The following is a 21,575-nucleotide window of genomic DNA, read 5'->3' on the forward strand; positions in this document are numbered from 1 at the left end:
GGCACCGAGCCCGGCAGGGAAGGGAGGTGGCCGCGTGGCCCCCAAAGCAGAGGCAGTGCAGGCAGGGGGATGGCAGAGGATGATGACCCCCCCCCCGGCAGCCCCAGCCCCACACCTGGATCCAGGTCCGCTGGCGCTCCTGGGCCTTGCCCTTCAGCCGGGGGCCGATGGTGGTCCTCAGCTCGGGGAGCAGCTCCTCCATCACCAGGTTGCTCAGGACCTGTGAAGGCAGGAGGCTTTGGGGACCCTGCTCAGCCCGCACCCCCCCGACCCCAGCCTGGGAGGGACGGGTCCTCACCTGGGTTTCGTTGCCGCACAGCATGTCCCAGGTGCCGTACTGCTCCTTCGACTGGCGGTACATGCGGACGGCATCCGTGAAGGCTGGAGCCTCCACTTTGGAGTCCTCGGAGATCCCTGGGGAGGGGACGGGGGGGACGAGTGAGCAGCCTGGCATGGGGAGCGAGGGGCACCCCAGCTCCTTGCAGCATCCCCAGCCCACCTTCACAGGGGGGCCCTCCGTCCCCCCACATCTTCGGACCCACGCAAGTAGCCCAGGGCTGTCACCAGGACTGGGGGATCCCATCCTAAGCCGCTGTCTCTGACTGGGTGGGGGGGCAGCAGTCTCCCGGACACACCAGTGGCTGGGGGGACTTCCACTCTGTCCACGGACTGGTCCCCTCCAGAGCCAGACCAAGGGCAAGGAGGCACCCAGGAGCAGGGGCTCAGCAGTCTGGGGGGGCTCAGTGACCCCCAACACCGCATGGGGCCCAGTGAGCCCACCAGGATGGGGCAGCTGGGGGGGGTGGAGGTAGGGGGGGCCCTGCAGGGAGCGGCGCAGCTTGGGAGGAAGAGGAAAGCGGCGTCGGGGCTGAGTCAGGGCCCCCGTCCCTGAGCCAGCCCCGCAGGAGGGACGCTGGGGTCCGGATGGTTGGGCTGTCCCCGAGATGTCACTGCCGCAAGTCACTGCAGCACAGCTTGTGGGGCCACCATCACGAGGGGGCTCGGATGACACCCCCACCCTCCTGCAGCACCCATCGGGAGGAGGTGCAGGGTGCTGGGAGCCCGCGGCCACGTCCCATGGGGAGGAGGAAGAGGAAGGGATGGGGGCAGCGGACAGGCAGGACAGCCCGGGAGCCCGCTGGCATGTCCCACACGTCCCTGCCTCATCCCAGTCTCTCTGGGCTCCAGCTGCAGAGGTACCCGCCAGCCAGAGAGAAACTCCTGGAAGAGAACCCCCCCAGCACCCCAACTCCCATGCCCAGACCCCTGGCAGGAGGGAAGCAGGATGGGACCGAGCCCAGGGTGGCCCCGTGGCGAAGGGTCCCCACCCTGCTCAGAGGATCCCAGACTGCGGAGGGTGACGGCACATCCCTGGACCGCCCAGCAAGCCGGCGTGCTGGGGAGATGCAGCCAGGGGTGGTTTCTCCCTTCCCAGGAGGGACAGCCCGGGGTAGTGAGCAGATCTTTTCCAACGCGCACAGATTTTTCTAAGATGATTACATTTAACTCCAAGCCTAAGCAGCTTTTCCTAAGGGGCAGCTTAGTATACAGGGGGAAAAAACCACTGAGAAAGTCAAGTCTGACCCTTTCTCAGTGCTCGGTGGGAGCCAGAGCAGGGCTGAGCTTTCAGAGACCGGTGCTTCTCCATCCACAGCTCCTTGCAGCTCAGCATCACCTCCCGGGTGGGACAGCCTGGTACGGGCTTCAGTCCCCTGCCAGAGCCGCTGCAGCCAAACCTCACCCTCCAAACCATGCAGAGAGCGGGGCAGGATTCGCCCCCCGAGAAGCGACCTGGATCTGCCCCACCAGGGTCACTTGTCCCTGGCAGAGCTCAGGGGGGCAGCAGGCTCCGGCTGCGGGGACCCATTGCAGGGACAAGCAGACAGGGCTGGTTGCAAGAAGCCACTGTACCACCTCACAGGGCAAATTTAATGTGTTTGCTTCATTAATTTGCAGCTAATTAAGCACTGATCTGATCTTGCCTTGTCGGGGATGGCAAGCAAATACCCAAGCCTGGACCCTATCCTGGAAAGGCTCCCGGGGTGATGGTGCACTGTGGGACGGGAGTACCCAACACTGGAGAGTGATGCTACGCCTTGACTTTTTTCAAAGTCCACCCTGCTGACAGCACAGGATAATCTCCTCTTGCCAGGGGAACGGTGCTGAAGGACAAATGTGAGTTTGAAGCTGCTTTTTTGCCCAAAACAGAGCTGAATGGGGCAGCCTGCCCGCAACAAGGGGTAAAAGCCAGCAGGGTGGGCACTGCTCCAGCCCCACGTGCCACCATACAAGGCAAGGGACGTTCTCGGAGCAGCCAAGGGCACCCAGGCTCCAGGGAAACTAGGCTGGACACCTCCTGCATTAGGAACAATGTTACACATCCCCAGTCTTTATAGAAGACCTAGTATTACAAAAATACAGTCTTAAAAAGGGAGGTGAAAATTCCCACACTAATCACAACCGGAGGCAGAAACAGAGCCTCTAATTTAGGAAAAAAAAAAATTGCTCGACAACAACAAAAGAGCGTTCATGGAATTTGAAACAGTATCTCGGACCTTGCAGGAGAAGTGAGGGGCAGAAATGGTGCTCGTGAGGGAAAAACCATCTCACAGAGAAATCCAGGCTGTAGAAATGCAGAAACCCACCAGCACTGAGCCTTCCCTGGGCCACTGCCTACCCCTGTAAGTTTTTTTCATCACATGCTGAGGATGAGGAGGAGAGGATTTAATGGCACAACCCTGGCTGGCAGTGGGGATGGCAGAGCAGCAGCACCTGGCAGCCGGGGAGGGGGGAAATTAAAGAAAAATAAATTGGCTTTTTATTAGTAGGAGAGATTGATTCCTTTTTTCATCAGGAGCTGGTTTTGCTCGCAGTGCCCCGGCTTTGTGGGTCCAGCCAGTAAGCACGGGGGGAGTCTGGGGTGCTGAGCTGCATGCAGCAATGGTGCTGTGGCAGCATCCCGGGGGATGAGCAGTGGAGGGGTAGCTGCACCCAGCCCCCCGCAAAGAAGCCCAGGGCCTGGGTGGGCTGCGGGGACACCCTCATCCGATGAGCTCGGACACCCCCAGCTCACCAACAGCGCATGGATGTGTTTTGCAGCGAGGAACGCCAAAAGGAAGGGAAAGAGCAAAGCTTTCAGAAGATTTAATCTAACATGGGAGGATGGAAACCCCCACTGAAACCCAGGATCCAGATCCAACCCCATTACTCCACTCCCTAAACAGCAGCTCCAGCAAAATCCAGGCTCCACAGAGCTCCCAGGAGTGAAATAAGCACTTAAAAAATAGGCAGCATCACTCTTTGTCCACTAAAAGACCCGACTTTGAGCAGGTTTCAGTGCTGGCACCTCCTTCCCCAGGAAACTTCTCGCCATCCAAGGCACCGCCGGGACCTGGGTCTCAGCCCAGGAGCGCACAGGCCACAGCCAAGCAGGAAAATCGTGTTTTCCTGCCAGAGTATCGCTGACGTGGGAGGCAGGTCCTGCCTCCGCCCCGGCCCTTCGTGGCCCAGCACCCCCCTGCCCACAGCCCCGGCTGCTCTCGCTCGCCGGAGCCCGGGTGGTGCCGGCGAGGCGGGGAGCAGGACGGTGGGGCTTGGAGTTTTGATGACTTTAATTACCAAATATTTTCTACCTCAGGGTGGAAAATAGGCATCAAGGCGTCTCTTGAGCCAGGCTTCATGCTGGCTCCTGCAAATGCTGCCTGCCCTGGTGCAGGCATCGAATTCCTTATGGGCAGCGGGATGAAGCCGGGCACAGGGATGCCCCGGGCGGCTGGATCCCTCCCGCTCCCCACCCTTGCTCAGAGAGAGGATGAGATGCTCAATGATCCTCAACACCTCCCAGCCAATTCCTCCTCTTCACCTCCAAATCACCCCCTTTGGCCCCAAACCCAACCCAACCACCACAGGGTCCCCAACACCCTCTCCGAAGCAGGAGGAGGATGCTCTCCCCACCCCAGAGCCCCCGTGTCCGTGTCCCCCCCCAGCATCACTCACCATTGTTGCAGTGCCGTACGCAGTCCTGGAAAACTGCCCGCCACTTCTCCTGCTCCTTGCCCGTCATCACGCAGAAGTAATAGTGCCGGGCGTAGGGGTGCCAGAGGATGAGGGGGAAATCCGTGGGGCACTTCAAGATGGGGGACTGCCCTGATTTGGGTGTCACACCTGCGGAGGGGGGGAAGGATACTTTGAGGAGCAGATGGGGCAGGGCAGGGATGGGGATGCAGGGTTGGAGATGTCCATCTCCCCCAGCATTCAGGGCTGGGGGTGCAGCAGGGGAACACAAGACCCCTCAGCTCCTTCCCAGTGCCTTTGCTGTGAGTTCTACCAAAAACATGGGGCAAAAATAGTGCAAAGAAAGATCCTCGTTCTTCCAAAACGGAAATTAGAAGTGAAAATTGGAAAAAAAAAAAAGAATTATTTCCAGCATGAAACCCTCCCCAGAGCTGCCAGCCTGACCCCGCTGCCATTGTGCACATGCCCCAAACTGGCAAAAGGCTGGCTGCCCCACGCAAGCTCTTCCAGCAGCTCCTGCCCCGCTCCCTGGGAGCTGCCCTGGCCCTTAGGGACCCGGGGCAGGAGGATGGTGAGCGGGGTGGTGGCCAGTCCTCCTGGAGGTCTGGATGGAGAAGCAGGAGCCACTGCCTTTGCCCAGTGCTGCTGGGAAAGGGAGATGGTGGCAGCTTGGGGCAGCTCTCATGGAGCCACAGACACATTTTCCTTCCGTCCCCAGTGGCTGTGGCAGGATGTGAGCAGCAAACACCTCACACTGCACCCTACACCCCACAGGGGAATGGGGCTGTTCTCCTTCCCTACAGCTCCACACCCTGAAACCACCCCTTCCATAAGGTCCACAAGGATGCCCACATCCCAAAACCACCCCTTCCATAAGATCCACAAGGATGCCCACATCCCAAAACCACCCCTTCCCAAAGGTGCCTAAGGGATGTCCAGCAGCACCAGGGTGCAGGGGACCCCAAGCATCCCTCCTGACCCCGCAGCCACCAGGACCACTCACCAGGCAGGCTGTTGTTCACCAGCTCCAGGTACTGGTCCACAGAGGTGAGGATCTTGTAGCCAGCGCTGTTGACCAGCACACGGGGTGACAGGTCCCGCTCATAGGCCTGAGCAGAAAAAGATGGTCATGGATGATGGGGAGCACGGCCACAGCACCGCAGCGATGGGGTGTCCCCCTTTGGAGCTGCGCCCACCAGAGAAGGGCGAAAGGGTGATGCCCCTCACCAGTTTATTCTCATAGAGGACCAAGCCATAGTTGTGCGGCACCACGCAGAAGCGGTTCCTCCACTTCTTGTTCTCCTCGATGTACTGGAAGAGGTTGCCCGAGTAGATGACATGGTCCTCCAGCGGGACCTGTGGGGAGGAGATGTGGTGGGTGGCATGGGGAGGGCAGGGAGGGGGCAGCTGGGTACCCCTCCATCCCACAGCCGCAGCCTGGCTCGGGGAGCACAGCAAGGTCTGTTCATGGTGGTTTGGTTGGGGTTTTCTGCGCTAGGGCTCTGTTGAGGGTCTCCAAGTTCACCACTGGATTATCTCCTATAGCAGTGCAAATTTTGGAGCCTGAATAGGTGCGTGTGGATGACACCTTTGAGGGGTACCACATGCATAGCCCTAGAAAACCTCAGAGGGGCTGCTCATACAGCAGCAAAGTCGCACGTGGTGGTGTTCACCATGGTGGTGGTCACACCTCCGTCCCTGGCATCTCCTTCCTGGGATATAGACCAAGCTCAGCTGAGTGACATGAGCCCACTTGGCCAAGCGGCAGGTTGGAGCAGAGCCCTCCAGCAGCTCTTCCCAACCTCAACTACTGTGATTTCCCTGGCTTGGGGCAGGCGGGAGCATGGTACTGCTCAGCAGTGGCCATCAACCAGAAGGTCCTGCCAGGGTGCGGGTCAGAGGCAAGCTGCAGATGGCAGGAACCAAGCCCTGCCCTAGCATGGTCTCCAGATGGACATGGAAGAGGAAAAGCAAGAAGCCACCCCATAGAGCCCAGCACCAGGCGATCCTTAAATGCTCTGGACTTCATGGAGGACCAGCGATGGGAACAGGCTGAAGACATCCCATGCCCCCGAGTCCTCCCTGCCGTGGCTGAGCAGCCCCTTGCCAGCTCTCCAGCACCTTTTGGCCTGCACACTGGCAGCATTTACGCCATCTCAAACACAGGCTGGCTGAGCAAGCCAAGAATTTGTCCCAAGAATTTTTATGATCCCAGGAACATAAACAAGAGCCAAGAGCTCTCGTGAGGGCGGGAGCGTGCGGCGGCCGCCTCTCCTGCCATGGCCACCCACCATCCACCACGGTGGCCGTCAGGAGGGGGCAGCCAGGGCTTGGGTCCCACCATGCCCCAGCACCAGGACCCTTCTGCAGGACCTTTCCCTCTCCTCTCCCTGCTCTGTCCATCTCCTGGTTCACAAGAACCCTATTGCCTTCCCCAAGCCCCCCACCACTCCCCGACCCCACACCCCCTTGGGTGGTAGGGAGGTCTGAGAGCAGCTTGGCTCAGCAAACAGGCTGACAGCATCTCCCTGCTCCTTACTGCTTTCCAAAGGCCTTGGAAGGGGGAGAAGAAAGCAAGAAGCAAGCCCTGCAGGGCTGGGGGACAGAGGGAGGGATGAGAGCCCGAACCCCAAGGCCACCAGCAGGGATGGGGACAGAAAGGTGGTGCCAGCTCCGGGACTCCCCCTCAGCATCTCACCGGGGTGGCTCATCCAAGGAGAATCAGCCCTTATAAACTAGCTTCGAAACCACTGCCCAAGGCAGACAAAGCCGTACAGACCAGCTACTAATGAAATAAAATCCAGGCTGAGCTCTGACATGGCTCCGGGGGACCCTCGGCCAGGGAAAAGCTGTTCATGGCCACCAGCATCCTGGGAGCCCCGGCACAGCCGTCCCCTCCTCGCACACCTTCCTCGCGCGGGGGAGGCACCGAGGCAGCACCACCCAACCCCGGCAAATATTTGGGACAGGTAGGTATGCACCAAATTGCTAGGCTGGGCAGGGAGGGGGCCAAGGAGCGCGCAGGCGGAGGGCCCTGCGCTGCCTGCATCCCTGCCACGGGGACAGGGAGCGACGGGGAGTGAGATCAGGGTCTGGATATGTCAGCTCTGGGGCTTGGCCAGGAGAGGCAGGAGGGGAGAGGATGCTCGGGGACAGGTTTTCAGGGGCGCTGGCTGGGGACACCTGGGAGGAGAGACCGAAGACAGAAACATTTATTCCTTATTCTCATTGCTGTCCCTTCTTGCTGGCATTTCAGGTGACTGAGCCATGCTTCGGATCCCAGTCCAGCTGTCCCCCTCTGCCCAGGAGGGCCACCAGCCCCTGGTATCACTGCAGGAGCTGCCTCTGAGCACTGCATCCCCACAGAGATCACCAAAAAAAAGGTAATAAATAAATAAAATTTTAAAAAAAACAAATGCCACATCCCAGCTGGATCTGCCTGAGGACAGGGAGGACACTACCCTGCATCTTCTTAACATCCACAACTTCTTGGGCATATTTAGGGAGCGCAGAGCCCAGCTGGAAGAGATGCTTTCCCCAGCTCCTTGCAGAGCCGCCCCACAGACACGCAGGTCCCTGTGGAGTTTGGAGCCCCTGCACATCCCGGCAGCACTGCCAGGACCCCGGCAGAGGACAGGCAGCAGACGGGACATTGCACAAGAGAAATGTCCTATTTATACACTGGTGTTTTAAAAGATTTGCAAGGCGTCCCTGACCTCCCTGCCTCACTGCCATTCCTCAGACATTCCTGGGCTGCTTGCTGGAGTTTTTTAATGAAGCAACCAAGTTCAGGAGGAAGGTACCTCCCAGTGGGGCTGAAGGCATCCGTCAAATTGCGAGGAACCCAAGGGACATCTTGCTGAGGATGCCGAGTGCCCTGCTCCTGCCCAGGAACATCCACACCTTTATTTTGCTCAAGACACCCAGCACCCAGGCAGCTTTCAGAGGAGATGGGGCATGTGCAGGTGCCTGGGCAAGGTGTCACCCTTGTGGGTGGGCCAGGGAGACAACTACTGTGAGCACCCAGGGCTTGAGTCTGATCTCATGAATGCAATTTCTAGATTTCTTAAAGAAACCCCTCTTTAAGCCCCAGACAAAAGCAGAAGCCCATCCCCGTGTGCAATCACATCCCCTCCTGCTTTCAAGGAGCACCCACAGGGCAGCAGCTCCACTGATCCAGCTGGGGAGGAATCCCAAACCCTGACTGGTGAGAAGGCCCAGCTGGTGCGGTTCTCCTTTAGCAAAGGCAGGAGGGGAGGGCAGGATCCGTCCCCAGGTGCCGAAGCCGCAGGCGACAAGACCCACGGGGGTCCTTTTGCCAAGCAGGAGAAAGGCGGCTGCTGGAGATCAGACTCGGACCCACCTCCTCTTCCCCCACAGGGTCAGGGATGCCTGCCAGGAGTTTCCCACCCCTCCCCAGGCATTTGCCCAGGCTGGAGCATCGCTTGCACCCAGGAGCAGGAGGACGACAGCCCGGCATGTCCCGCTCGGGGCTTCCCTGGGCACAAGGGGGTCCGGGGAGCTCCTGCCAGCCCTGGCATCAAGCACACTCATCCATGGGGACTGCAGCCAAAAGCCAGCCTTGCCCCTGCTTGCTACATGTGCTCGTTGCATGGGATGGCATAGAAAACCTCCCTGGGGAGCCCCACGTGCTGCACAGATGGTGCACAACGCCACGGGAATGGGCTGGACCAGTGGCTCAGGGGCTACATCCCACGCCAGCAGGGAGAGGGGATGTGTCCGGGCTTTGGGGAGGACATCGGTCCGGGCTCACCGGGCACAGGGATGAAGGTCCCTGACAGCTCCAGGCTCCTCATGCGGAGCTGGGCTCTTACCTTGCGGTGGAGCAGCTGGGCCTGCGGCCCTCCGTTGCCTTCGATCTCATAGCGGACGCTGTTGAAGAGCGCTACGCCATACTGCTCCTTGTAGCACCGGCAAAACTCCCCCAGCACCTTCCCCGTCTTCTCTGCAAGGTGAGAGCAGAGCCGCGTTAGGCAGGGGCTGGATTCGGGGGTCTCCTTGCTGCAGACCCCCCGGCACCCTGCTCGGACACCTTCCCCCCACCCTCCCACCCACCCACCACCTCCCGTCACCCTCCCGCCTGCCGGAGCAGCCTTCAGTGCCGGGCCACGGCTGAGCCTGCTGCCCTCTGCCCTCCCCATCCAGCCCAGGGACTAATTTGGGGTCAGGATGATCTTTTTTTGGCCTTTCACGTTAATGCCATGGATTCCTCTCCACAGCAGGAAATTCCTGACATTAAGCTGATTCCGGTGATGCTGACGGCTTCCCCTGCCTTATGCAGCTCTCCGACCCTGCTCCGACCATCTCAGATGGCTGAGATTAGGGGGCAATCCCCCATTCCCCAGCCCCAAGCATCACTCACACCCACCCGACCCCACAAGGGCCACCCTACAGAGGGGCTGGGTGGCTCCAGGCTTTGAAGCTGGCGATGGTGGCAGCAGGGAGATTCGAAGGGGAAAGGACAGCCCAGCTCCCACCACGCTCCCCAGGTCACCCTCCCGTGTGAGGCAGGGACCCCCACCAGGACCCCCACCTCCAGACTGGGGTAAGCCCGAGGTGCTGGGAGAGCTTGAGCTGCCAGGTGCCCCCCAGCACCCCACATCGGAGGAGATCCCCTCCATCCCCCAGGCAGTCCCAAGGCAGCACCCTGCCCCACGCAGCACCCTGCCCCACGTGCGCCCCGCTCCACATAGCACCCTGTCCCACGCAGCACCCTGCCCTCTCCCCTCCCCACCCCAGCTCAACCCCACGTGGGGCTCCTATATGAAAAAAAAATCACAAAGAATCAGGTCCAGGGAGACAACTTCCCCGGAGCTGCCTTTGGCATATGGAGCCGCCTTTGGCATACGGAGCCTCTACTTTGAATTTCACTCTCAACTTTGCCCCAGAGCCTGTGAAAAGGAAAGAATTTGAGTTGCCTCCAACTATTTCTGACGGCTCAGCCTCTGCCAGAGCGCTGGCGATGGGCGCGGGGAGGAACGATGCTGGCTATGCATCCCCAGTGCAGAAGCCAGCACGATGCTGGGGGCACGAACCCAGACAAAACAGACCCTCGCGCCAGGCCCGGCACAGCTCGGCGGGAGCCAAAATCTCCGGCAGCAGCCGCCCCAGAGCCGCGCTCACAGCCAAGCCGGCACGAAGGAGCAGCTTGCTCCAGGGTGCTGCAAATCCCTGTGGAATGAGCAGCTCCAGAGGAAAACGCCACCCGAGGATGGAGGCTGGGGGCAGATAAACCCATCCCCGAGGAGATGCTGGCACTGCCAGCACCATGACGGGAGCAAATATCATGGGCCAGTGTCTTGCCGTGCTGGGGCTGAAAATCCCTTTAAATTTAAGCAACCTTTTCTCGCGGCAAAGAACGAGACGCCTGCTCGTCCCAGCAGAGAAATTCCTCACCCCCGATTTTGGCATTTTCTCCTGGAAAAGAAAGAGCTCGCAGTCATGCCGCGCTTGCGTCCACGCCGCACCTCTGTTGCAACTCCCATCTACACAACTATGATTTTGGCCAGGGCTCTGGGCTGCGATGCTGACAGCTGAGATTTAAAAGGACTTTTTGAGGTTTCATTTCCTTTCAGTTCATGGGAAAAAAAGAGCCCTCGGTCCCGGGCAGGCGAGACGGCTTAGTCACTCATTCTTCCCTGATTAACAACGGCCAATTAGGAGGTCTTAAGTAAATGGAAAAGCAAAAGTCGATTACTTGCAGACATTGAAACAAAAGATTTGCAGTCAAATATCCAAGGTGACTAAATCTCCCCCAGCCCAGCAAGCCCCTCCGGGGTGCAGAGGCGATGCTGGGGGGCCACTGATGCTCCCTGCCCAGTGTCCCTGGCTGCCCTACCAGCCACCATGCTCAGCCCCAGGGAAGCGAGAGGGGCAGGGACCCACGGGGGGGGCAGGAGGAGGTGGCCAGCGGTGCAGCAAGGAGGTGACACAAGCTGACACCAGATTTGGCAAGATGTGGACCACTAGCGGTGGTACTGCCAGGCTTTGCTTGAGAGCAGAGGATGGGAAGCCCACGCTGATGATGCCAGTGGGTGCCCCACCCCGCCCCACGCCAGTCGCACCCTGCGTGGGGCTCACGTATCCCACATGGGAATCAGCAAAGCCACCCACTGCCTCCTTCACCAGGCTGAACGAAACCTCCCGGCAGTGCTGGGGGCTACAGAGAGCATCCTCCCCCCCGTCCGGCTGCATAACCAAGGCCACCCAGGAGCGGCCGTCCCTCTACGAACAGCTCTGGCCGCACATCCAGCCAAGAGCTGGCAGGGTTTGGGGACAGGTGGCAGTCCAGGGAGCTGTGTCCCCTGCCTCCCCCCAGTCTCTCACCTGAGGTTCCCCCTCCCCGGTCATAGCAGGGCGAGGGAGCGATGGGGCTCGGCTGGCTCCCGCCCAGCCACCGCCCCGTCCTGGGTGCGGGCTCAGACACCCACGGCAAAGCGCTTCGGCAGGCTGGATGCACACGCAGGGACTGTCCTCAGCCACCTACTGACGGTGTTTTCCCAAGCCTGGTGTTTGCTTTGGGACCACTGAGCTCCCGGCACTGACACGTTCTGGGTGCCACCACCCCGGTCCCCATCACACCGAGCCCCGCACGCCACAAACAGCACCGTGCAGAGGCACCAGTCCCCAAGCAGCCGGGGTTACTGGGCTGGCACAGGCTCCGGCACATCCCTCTGGTTTCTGGCAAGGGCAGGGCGAAGTCACCAGCTTTGTGGTCGCAGAGGGGTGCCAACAGCACCCACCAATGCCTGGCTCAGCAGGAGCCCCAGCGCCGGCACCTCCGATCACAGACTTCGTCTGTTCCTTGGCCTCCACGTTCCCGTTCCCCTCCTTCCCTCCCCAGCCGTCCCCATGACTAAGCCGCACGTGGCGGCTGCAGGAGGAGATAAAGGGGCTCTGCAGCAGCTGGCTGTGCACGGGGAACCCCTGAGGCCAGGCTGGACATGGGGCTGGGCGGGATGCGGGGAGCAAGAAGTAGGGTCCGGCTATGTCACAACAGCTCCGCAGCCCCAGCCACGCTCCAGCCCCGTCCCCAGGGACCCACACAGCCTCCCCATCACCCACCCAGCCAGCACTACCACCACGGGCACGGCAGGGCAAGCAGCTCCCGTGAGGACACCCTGGCAAGGGGACGAAACAGGCAACACAGGTTTGCCCTTGTCCCGGATGACACCCGAGGACCGCGGAGCCTGAGGCTCGTCTGGGCGAAACCGGCCGGGAGAGGTGGCTCCTGCTCCTGCCCACCCCCCGACCGGTCGTGCCACCACAGCCATCACCAAGCCCAAAGCAGCGCCGGCACAATGGCACAGGCTGGCCAGGAAGGCAACAACCCCGGAACAGCTGGTGCTGCTGGTGATGCAGGTTGCACCCCCAAAGGCATGGGCAGCCCTTGTGTATTGAGAGGTCACGGCCCGGCCAGAGCAGCCCTGGTCCAGATTTAGTCTCTTTGAACCAGGGCAGGAGGTGGATCTCACCCTCAGAAGGACTCCAAAAACCATGGCAAGCTGCCCAAGCTGGTCCAGCAGCCTGGACTGGCTGCGTCCTTCCCTTGGAAGCATCTCCAGCAGCAGCAGCAGCCCCACACGTGCACAGACCAAGGAAGAAGCCAGCTCTTACTCTGACCTCCCATATGACCAGGGCCAGCCCCAGCTCCGGCACCTCTTAGAGCAAAGCCAAGGAGAAAAAACGAGCCATGAGCTCCAGGTGTAGCCCAGAGACCTTATCACCCAGAGAACAGCATGGACAGCTTGACTGTATCCTTCCCTCCAGCTGCTTGTATTTGCTGCCTGCAGTTTGCCTCACTGTGGCGGGGAGACCAAGGCTCCAGAAACACCATCCTGGCAGCCCCTGGCTTGCAGAGAGACCTGCCGGCACAAGTGTGTGGCCAGAGCTCATTTTCCTCACTACCCTTGAAATCATGTGAAAATGAGAGTGATGCTTTAAATAGCGCAGGCTGTGGCCAGCAGAGTCAGCAGATCTGACAGCGGGGAGGTCAGATCCTGCGCAGGTTTTGCTGCACAGTTTGCTTGGTTCCCCATCCAACAGCAGTGCCCTTCTTGCTTGCTGACGATGGAGGAGGAGAGGATGCATCTAGGACCGACGGAGGTATCTGCAGGATCAGGGCTGCCGCAGCATCACAGCACGTCCCAGGTGGGACAAAGCCTGGCAGGGGCAAGGACAGGGATGTGGCTCAGCCCAGGTGGCTCCCTGGGACTGGGAACCAGCTTGGCTTCCCCCGGCACTGGGCTGAGCTGCACGCCGCCAGGCAGGCTCTGCCGGGGATGCTCGGCAAAGCTGCTCTTCAGACAAGCATCCCACCATGCCCCTTCAAAGATACCCGATAAGCTGAGGTTGGAGATGTCGTTTCCCCTTTCCTGATTGGCAGGGTCTTGGGTGGGCAGCAAAGGGTTAAAGCTGAAAGGGAAAAGGTAGGGGAGGGTGCACTGCTCCTCTGCACCCAAAACAGCCTTCACCCCTCCGTGCCCGGTGTCCCGGCAGTAGCCAGGGCAAGGTCCTGGCAGCCATGCCTCTGGGGACGCAGAGCAGCCTCCTGCTCCCCGGCTCCCCCCGGGTTGGCCACCAGGGCATGGCCACCACGCTCACGGCCCCCCGAGGGACAGGGAGCGGGTCCCCGAGTGCCGAGCGGGGCGGCATCGCTGCAAATACGTATGGCCGGGGGGAGCACCCCGGGGCTCTCCCAAACGCACCCCACAGGGCGGTGTGGGGACCAAAGGCGCGGGGTGCTCTGAGGCTGAGCTGCTCATGCCCAAAGCAGCACATGTATCCACACACACCCAGGCACAAACATGCACACGCATGCACAAATATGCACACACACGAACAAACATCCACACACACATGCACACCCACCCACGGTCATGCGTACCCATGCACACCCAGAGTCATGCATACCCACGCACACCCAGACACACACGCACCCACGCACACCCATGCACACTCACGCACTCACACACGCGCAGACACACACGCACACCCCCTGCAGAAGAGGCTGGAGGCCAGCATCTGACAAATCCGAGCAGGAACACTCATCCGCAACCTCCCTTCAGCCCACATCCCGTTTTGCAAGCCCAAGGCCCTGCGTCCCTCGCGCCAGACACACCCTCAGATGAGAGACCCTGTCATCCCTCTGCTGCTACTTAAATATAATCGGAGGGGGTGAGGGTGCCTTTGAAATCCCAACCTTCCCCAGAAGCCCCCCTGGGTTTATGTAGCTGAGATGAGTGGGAGCAGGAGCAGCAGCTGGGAGCAGGGATGCCTCACCGGAGGCAGGGAATTTTCCCTCTGGTCCAAAAAAAAAAAAAAAAAAGAACAAAAAAGCTCTTTGAAGCAGACCCCTGGGCTGGCTGAGCCATGGCCCCCGCACTCGTGACGAAACCTTGCTGGCTCATTTCCCCAGCCCCCGCGGGACAGCCTGACTCAGCGGGGCCGCAGGAAAGCCCCAGCTCTCCCTGCCTCCACGCAGGCATCCCGTGTCCCCTCGCTGCCAGCTCAGCAAGGGGGTGATGGCACCGGGATGTGTTTGCAGAGCAACGGAGGAGCGGACACCCGGGGGGCCGTGCCATCATGTCCCTTTGCTGGGTATCCCTACCCTGGTGGAGGTCCCTCTGTGCTGCGGTGGTGATGGCCCATGCCATGGTGGCAATGGCCCATAGGACATCCTGCTGGCAGAGGACCCGTAAGCAGCGTGTGCTGGCCCAGCCAGGCTTGCCAAGGCTGCCGGCGAAGGAGTTAATCACTAATTTAGCCAGTAAATGATTAGCGAGCGGGGGCGAGTTGCTGCTGGGAGCGCAGGCTCCCAGCAGCCCCAGAACTGGTGGCGCTGACAGGGACCTCCATGGGCTGGCACACAGTGCCACCGGCCCGGCCAGCTCGCACCTTGGGGAGGCAAGAATGAACGGAAGCTGATTTCCACCCAGATAAAGGCAGCGAAACCAAAAGGCCCCTCCTCGCCCGGCCACCGGCTCCTGGTGCAAGGCGGTGAGGCCACTGCTCCCCGGGACAGCCCCGCGGCATCCCCGGCTGTCCCCAACGTACCAGGGAGTGGCTGCCTGGCCCGTGGTTCCCACCGCCGGTGTGCCAGGAGGGTAGCGGAGCCGCCGGCGTCCTGCCTGCAGCCAGCTGGCAGCAGGGGAGCCGGGAAGGACGGGCACCACCGTGGTGCACACACCGCCTGGAACGTCACCCAAGTGCCGACTTTCCCATGCTGACCCCCTGCCTCGGGCTGCTCCGGTTCCTCCCGGCGGCCCGGGAGGACAATGAGGGTGGCTCTTCCAGCAGGGGAAACCAAGGACAAGGCCACCACAGGGAGGTTGATGCCACCGGTTGGGTGAAGGGTGCCCGGGTCATCCCTCACAGCAATCCTGCACCACTGCCTGGCCTAAACGTACCTGGGGGGTTTGCTCGCAGCCCCTCAGCTGCCCTCGCGTGCCCCAGATCCTGGCGTTATGCAGACAGTGAGTCTGGACATGCCCCGCCGAGGGTGCATGGCACGCCAGGGATGGGGTGCACAGCATGGCAGGAGGAGGGTGCACAGCATGGTGAGGACAGGGTGCACGCACACGTGGATGGGGTGCACAGCATGCCAAGGAAGGGATGCGGAGCACACCAGGGACGGGGTGCACAGCATCCCAGGGCTGGGGTGCTGCGCCAGACTTCAAACCAGCAGCACCCTACGAGCCCTGCGCACCACCTGCAGCTGCTGAGCTGGGAACGGCCCACGGACACAGGCTGTCCCCACCGGGCACAGAGCCCCGCTGCCGTGCCACCCGCCCTGCCCGCCGGCTCACCCCACCGCAGTGCTGGGCCCACCTCAGCGCAGGCTTGTCCCTACAAGATTTTAGGAAAGGCAGCGTGACAGCACGCGATAGCTCCGGGCAGGCTGAGCATCAGCTACGCAACAACCAGCAGAAGGGACTGTGCAAGAGGTGCCACTGTCAAGGGGGCTCCAAGAAGAACCGAGAGCCGCTGCACCTCCCTGCAGGGAGCCGGGCAAGCATCCCACAGCACTGACGGATGCACCCAAAGGGTTAAACCCCGGCTGGCAGTTTAGGGTTTTGGGAATTTGAAGCTGAGTTCATTTCCCCCCAGAAACACAAACTCCTTCATAAGGCCCTGACTCAGCCCAGCTGAGCATTCCCTGAGCATCCCCCTGGGAGGGGGTTTCCAGTGCGGCTCCCAGGGCGATGCTGGGGCTGGGGGGGACGGGTCAGGCACTGGCTCCCCACCTGGAGGGACACCGTGGCAGAAAAGGGAGCTGAAGGAGGGGTTGTTCCTGATAACAGCAAAACCCAGGAGCTGACCCGGTAGCACTTTGTATTTTCCCCTCTCATAAAGACTGAAACAGGGCAAAACAGGGGAGGAAAAGCAAAGACCAGGGACAGTTTCCCTTCTTACCTCCCTGCACCCAAATGCACCCTTCACACAAATCCACCCAAACCAGCCCAGGGCATTTCTGCTTCAGGCTGCTATCAGGATTTAGACTGAGCTTATCTGGAACAAACTGGAAGCAGAGGCTGCTCCCAGTGCCTGCCCTGGCTTTTTCTGCACCCCTCTGATGCCTGCACCCAGGGCACAGCTCAGCACCGGGGACCCGGCAGGACAGGGATTGCTGCCTGGCTCCAGCACTACTCCAAAATCCATAGGGAATATCTTCAGCTACAAATCAGCTCAGAGGCATGGTCCGGGTTGAAAGGGGACGCATCCTGCCACCTCCTCGCCAGCAGCCCCGGGGATGAGGCGAGCGGCCGGCTGCCCTCTGACTCACGCCGTTGTGGGGAAGGGTGGGCAGGATGGGGGCTGAGCGGCAGGAAGGGATGAGGCAGCCTCAGAGCAGAAACCAGATGGGCCCTGGCCTGAACCGGTTCATCCTCTCTCGCCCTGCCTTTGCTGTGCAGGGCTCTGCCCCCGGATGAGTCAGAAGCGCCCGTAGTGCCAGCTCAGGGCTGGGGCACCCATCGGGGACGTGGCTCCCTGCTTCGCCGCCTGCAAGGTGCACCCTTCACCGGCACCCAGCGCTCCGCCGCATCCCCCATCCCGACTGCTGGCGGCACCCCGTGTCCCCGGGGATGTCCCCAGAGATGCTCCCCAGGGGCTCTGTCCCCACCGTGGCAGCACCCACCCGTCTCCCAGCACCGCGCCCAGCCGCGGCGGTTGCACAAGGCTGCTCCCCTCCCAGCCCAGAGCAAACAAACCTGCCGAAGCAGAGCCGTGCGCGGCAGGGCCGCAGGAGGATCTAAAGCAGACCGCGACATCCAAGGGGCCAAAAATGAAGCAGCACATTCAGCAGCAGCTCCTCAACCTAGGAACGGCCAAAAAAACCCCCAACGGTGCCCTCACCACGCTTTGGACACCCTTCACCCGCGGCTCCTGCTCCCCGATCCCAACCGCGAAGCCAGACTCAGCCCCCTGCCTCAGCCCCGCTCCCGTGGCTCAGGGCCGCATCCAGCCCAGCAGACGAGGGATTAGCGTCCGGTTACGTGCCGGCGGGTGTTTTCCCGCGACATGGATGCCGGTCTCCTGCTGCTCCCCGGGAACAGGCTGCTGTGGGGCTGCATGCGAGGAATGTGCGTGTGAATAATAAACAGCGTTCGGGGCCTTTGAATATCTCTGGAGAAGCTGGTCAGGGCTGGACTGAGCCCAGCGCGAGACGTCTGCCCTGAACCTCCCTGCCCAAACAGCCTCTGAGGGATGGGGGCAGGAGGAGATCCCCTCCTGCCCACCCAGTCCTGCCTGATCTGGGCAAGACCCTCCTGCCCTATCCCTTCCCCTTTGAGCAGCCTTGCCTTCAGGGGTGATGCTCCAAAGCCACAGGGTGCAGGTGCCCACACAGGCACCCCAGTTGGGCTAAAGCCACCCAGCCCAAAGTGCCACCTGCCCAGTGGCACAGGGATCAGGTTCAAGCCCACCAGAAGAGGTGATTGCACTCACAGGACAGTCAGGATACGTCCCACGGGCAGGGAGGTGGCTGTGGGGAGCTGAAGCATCCCCCGGGACCAGCTCGGCTCAAGCTGGATACCATCCCCCAAACCCTGTGCCGGACCAGGACCCACTGCCCTCATCCTGGTTGCAGTCACATCGCCCCACATGTCCCTTGTCCCCCAGGGTCCCACCAGCACCTGACCAGGCTGGGGAAGAGCCACCAACCCTTTGGTGCTCGCCCCACAGCGGGTGCTGCCCTGCAGCACGGTGGGACCCAGCATCATCCCTCCCCAGATAAGGCTCCGCTCATCCACCAGCACCGGCCCGGCAGCATTGCATCTGCTCCGGCGTGGCACAACCGCCACCACGGCCGAGTCAAAGCCCGGTCGCAGGCAGTGCCGCCGTGGGGTGCTGCACTGGCAGCAGCGTCCTTTGGGTACCCACATGGGGCCCCATAGCACCTGGGAGCTGCAGCACCAGGGGGGGGCTCCATGGCAAAGGGGACAGATCAAACTTGGGCACCTCCGGGTCTCTCATGCTCCAGGTGCTGGGGACAGCAGGGGGTGGGTGGTCCTTGCTCTGGGATGTCGCAGCAAATGCTTCTATGCCCCGCAGGGGACCAGCAGCCAGTGCCCTCGTGCCTCCTCCCTGCCCAGCCCCAGGGAGAGGCTGAACCTGGCACGCTCTTCCACCACCGAGCTGGCCAGTGCCAGTGGGAAACCCAATCCAGCACCCCAGGAGGAGACCAAACAAAGACTTTTATGTACATCCAAAAAAAAAAACCCAAGAGCTACTTGAACAAAACAGCCCTGAGCCTGTTCTGGGCTCAGGCCCTGCTGCTGGGGGGGTTCCTGTGCCCAGCTCCTCCGTGAGGCTGGGGGAGGACAGAGGGTCCCCACCAGCCCCACAGTGCCCGTCCCACACCATGCCCCCCATGCCTGCTCCCTCCTCCTGATGAAGGGTGATGCCCTGGCTGAGGGTGGCCACGGGCTCAGTGTCTCCCACGGCCAAGGATGCTCCAGAAGCAGCACAGCCCCTGGTGAGCCATGGACACCCCGGGCTGGTGGGCACCTGCCCCATGGGGCTGGCAGCCAGTGCCTGGCAGCACGGAGCATCACCGGCATCTTCCTTGCTGCAGGAGGGTGGGCGGCAGCCAGCAGAGCAAAGCGGGTCCTAGGCAGAGGCAAGGCAGGGATGTTCCCAAAACAGAGATGTTCCCAAGGCAGGGATGTTCCCAGTGTGGGGATGTTGCCAAGGCAAGGCTCTGTCCTGGTCTCAGGTGATGCCCTGCATGCGTTGGGAGCAGAGGAAGGGGCTCAGGGTGCTTCCCATGGCTGAGCCACCACTGCTTTGGGTGCCTGGGAGCTGGCAGCCCCGCTCTCCTGCCCCACGCAGTGGCACTGAGGTCATCCCAGCTTTGGGACACATCTCTTCATGCAGGGAAACCCCCCAAGGGGCATCTCACCTAGCGCTGAGCAGAGCTGGCAGAGGGAGAGAGGAAGCCAGGACAAGCGTCCCGTGCACCAGGAACCACCAACCAGGAGGGAAGGGAGATCCTGTCCCAGGTCCCCAGCCAGCTCCAGGGCAGAGCGTCCCATCAATCCCTGCTGCATGGGGATGTCCCATCCTGGGGACTCCCATGGCAGAGGGGTCCAAGCCCCCCCAGAGCAGGGCTGGGAGCCCGGCTGCAGGCAGGGACAGATCCCTGCCGGGGAAGGGCAGGAGGGCATGGAGAAGGGCGCCATGCTCTACCAGCCGGAGCCAGGACCTGCACCGAACACCACTGCCCTTTCCCTTTGAAAAGGGGGAAAAGGTGGAGTTTTACTCCTTCCTCCCCCTCCGGCCGAGGAGGCTGGGAGGAAGTCTGCTTGCAACGAGCGGCTCTGCTCTGCCCCTTCCTCCCCTCCTGGCCCCCCTGACACCGGGCTCTCCATAGAGCTGGTGCGGGCACATCCAGGCATGGGGCAAGGCTCAGGGGCCAGCCAGGGAGCACAGCGGCTGCTTGGGGATCTCACGGCCAGACACCAGCCAGGCTCTGGGTGCTGCAGCCCAAGGGTGCAGTGACACCTTCTGCAAACTGGGTGGTTGGACCAAACCTGGGTCCTGCGGGGGCAAAGTGCCTGCTCAGCCTCGTGCTGGAGAGCTGGTGCTCGCCTGCCTTCAAACCTCGCCCGGCAAGCTCCTATGGATAAGCATCCCTGGATCTCTCCAGTCCTTCTGCCTGCCGAAAACCTCTAAGACACGGAGCCCAGGGTCCTGGCAATGTGGGACACAAGAGCCCCATCCTGCAAGCAGACAGCTTTCCAGCTTCCCCCCATCTCCCTGCTCGCTGGGAGCAAGGGCAGGGCAGCTGCCAGCTGGGTTGTGAAATAAAGTCTGGTCGTGGGATGCTGCTGTAAGAGGGATGGAAATGGGACGGCTGGGTCTGACACCACTCCTTCCCCACGGGCTGGGACCAGGCTCCTGCCCACGAGGCCGGCTGCAGGGTCTGTCCATGGGACGCATCACCCATTGCATCCCCATGGACCATGGCTGTCCGCACGCCTAACCCTGGGCTCTTTCACTGGCTGTTTTGGTGACTGTCCCCATGCCCACGTGGCACCTTTGCTGTTCCCAGCATGGGGCCAAACCGGCAGCGCCGTAGCTGTGGCGAAGCCAGGGGTGAGAAACAGTGGCTTGTTGCAACCTGCCACGGGGCTCGGGAAGAGGGACAGGAGCCCGTCAGTCCCCAGGAGGGTGGGATAGGGCTGACAGGGGATGTGCCAAGAGGTGCCAAGCCTCCCTGGGCTCAGAGCTAGCCTCTGCAGCAATCTGGGGGCAGGAGGGAGGCAAAGGCTTGGGAAATCCCAGCTCTTGGCTGTGCTTCCCTTGCTGGGTCCCTGCAATGGGTTTAGGGGTGTCTGATACTGCAGTGTGGGGGGAATCCTGGTCTGCAGGGTGCTTTTCTCTCCCTGGGCTGACCTGAGGGGCCAGGGAGAGCTCTCAGCTGCGATGCCGCCTCTGCTCCTCCTGTCCCCAGCCCTCCTCCTCCCCGGCAGAGCAGGGATGCCCTCCATGCGTGCCCCAGCTTGCTCAAGGCAAGGTCTTTGGCTAAGCCCCTGCTGGGGGAGGCAGGGAAAGCCCCCCCAGGAGGGAAGGCAGGCTCTGTCCCGGGGCTGAGCACAGGCAGGGCCAGGAGGGCTCCCACCTCCTGCCCACGTGGGAATGCCACCAGCACAAGAGGCCCCCGCAGCCGGTGACGTCCCCTGCCCCAACACGCTGGCTCCGAGCGAGCCCTGTGCCCCGACATGACGGCTGCGGGTAAGCCCTGGCTTGCCAGAACCAGCCCTTCCCCGCTGGCAGGGAGCCCTGACATGCCAGGGGAGTTATTTATTTCACGATGAAAGAAGACACACACTTCGTTACAAGAAACTACTCCACATCTCCAGCACATTGCAGTGCCGATCCCTCAGAGCCTCCCTGCATCGTTCCCGCACCCCGGGGCAGGGTGAGGGTTTCAGCCTCAAGACCAACCCCAGAGCCCATCAACAGCAGCCACCGCCTCCCGTGCTGGCTGGAGCTGATCTGTGGCCAAGGCTAGGAAATGAGTGTCACGCTTAAGG

At 61.6% G+C, this 21,575-nt stretch overlaps 1 protein-coding gene across 2 annotated transcripts in view; it reads right to left on the minus strand.

Annotated features, from left to right (window-relative positions):
- NIBAN2 (niban apoptosis regulator 2) overlaps positions 1 to 21,575 on the minus strand; it is a 31,699-nt gene that overhangs the window by 6,169 nt on the left and 3,955 nt on the right. Inside the window, exons 1-7 of one of the 2 annotated variants that reach the window (XM_075054928.1) lie at positions 17,247 to 17,349; positions 8,850 to 8,980; positions 5,242 to 5,370; positions 5,018 to 5,123; positions 3,997 to 4,164; positions 299 to 414; positions 116 to 220 (exon numbers count right to left, since the gene is read on the minus strand). In XM_075054928.1, coding sequence (XP_074911029.1) covers positions 116 to 220; positions 299 to 414; positions 3,997 to 4,164; positions 5,018 to 5,123; positions 5,242 to 5,370; positions 8,850 to 8,980; positions 17,247 to 17,334 — 843 coding nt within the window. In that variant the 5' untranslated portion in view covers positions 17,335 to 17,349. Of the gene's footprint in view, positions 1 to 115; positions 221 to 298; positions 415 to 3,996; positions 4,165 to 5,017; positions 5,124 to 5,241; positions 5,371 to 8,849; positions 8,981 to 17,246; positions 17,350 to 21,575 lie in introns of those variants that run through there. The other variant, XM_075054927.1, reaches the window with a different exon arrangement.

Source organism: Buteo buteo, chromosome 23 (genome assembly GCF_964188355.1).
Source record: "Buteo buteo chromosome 23, bButBut1.hap1.1, whole genome shotgun sequence".
In the NCBI taxonomy this organism is placed as follows: domain Eukaryota; kingdom Metazoa; phylum Chordata; class Aves; order Accipitriformes; family Accipitridae; genus Buteo; species Buteo buteo.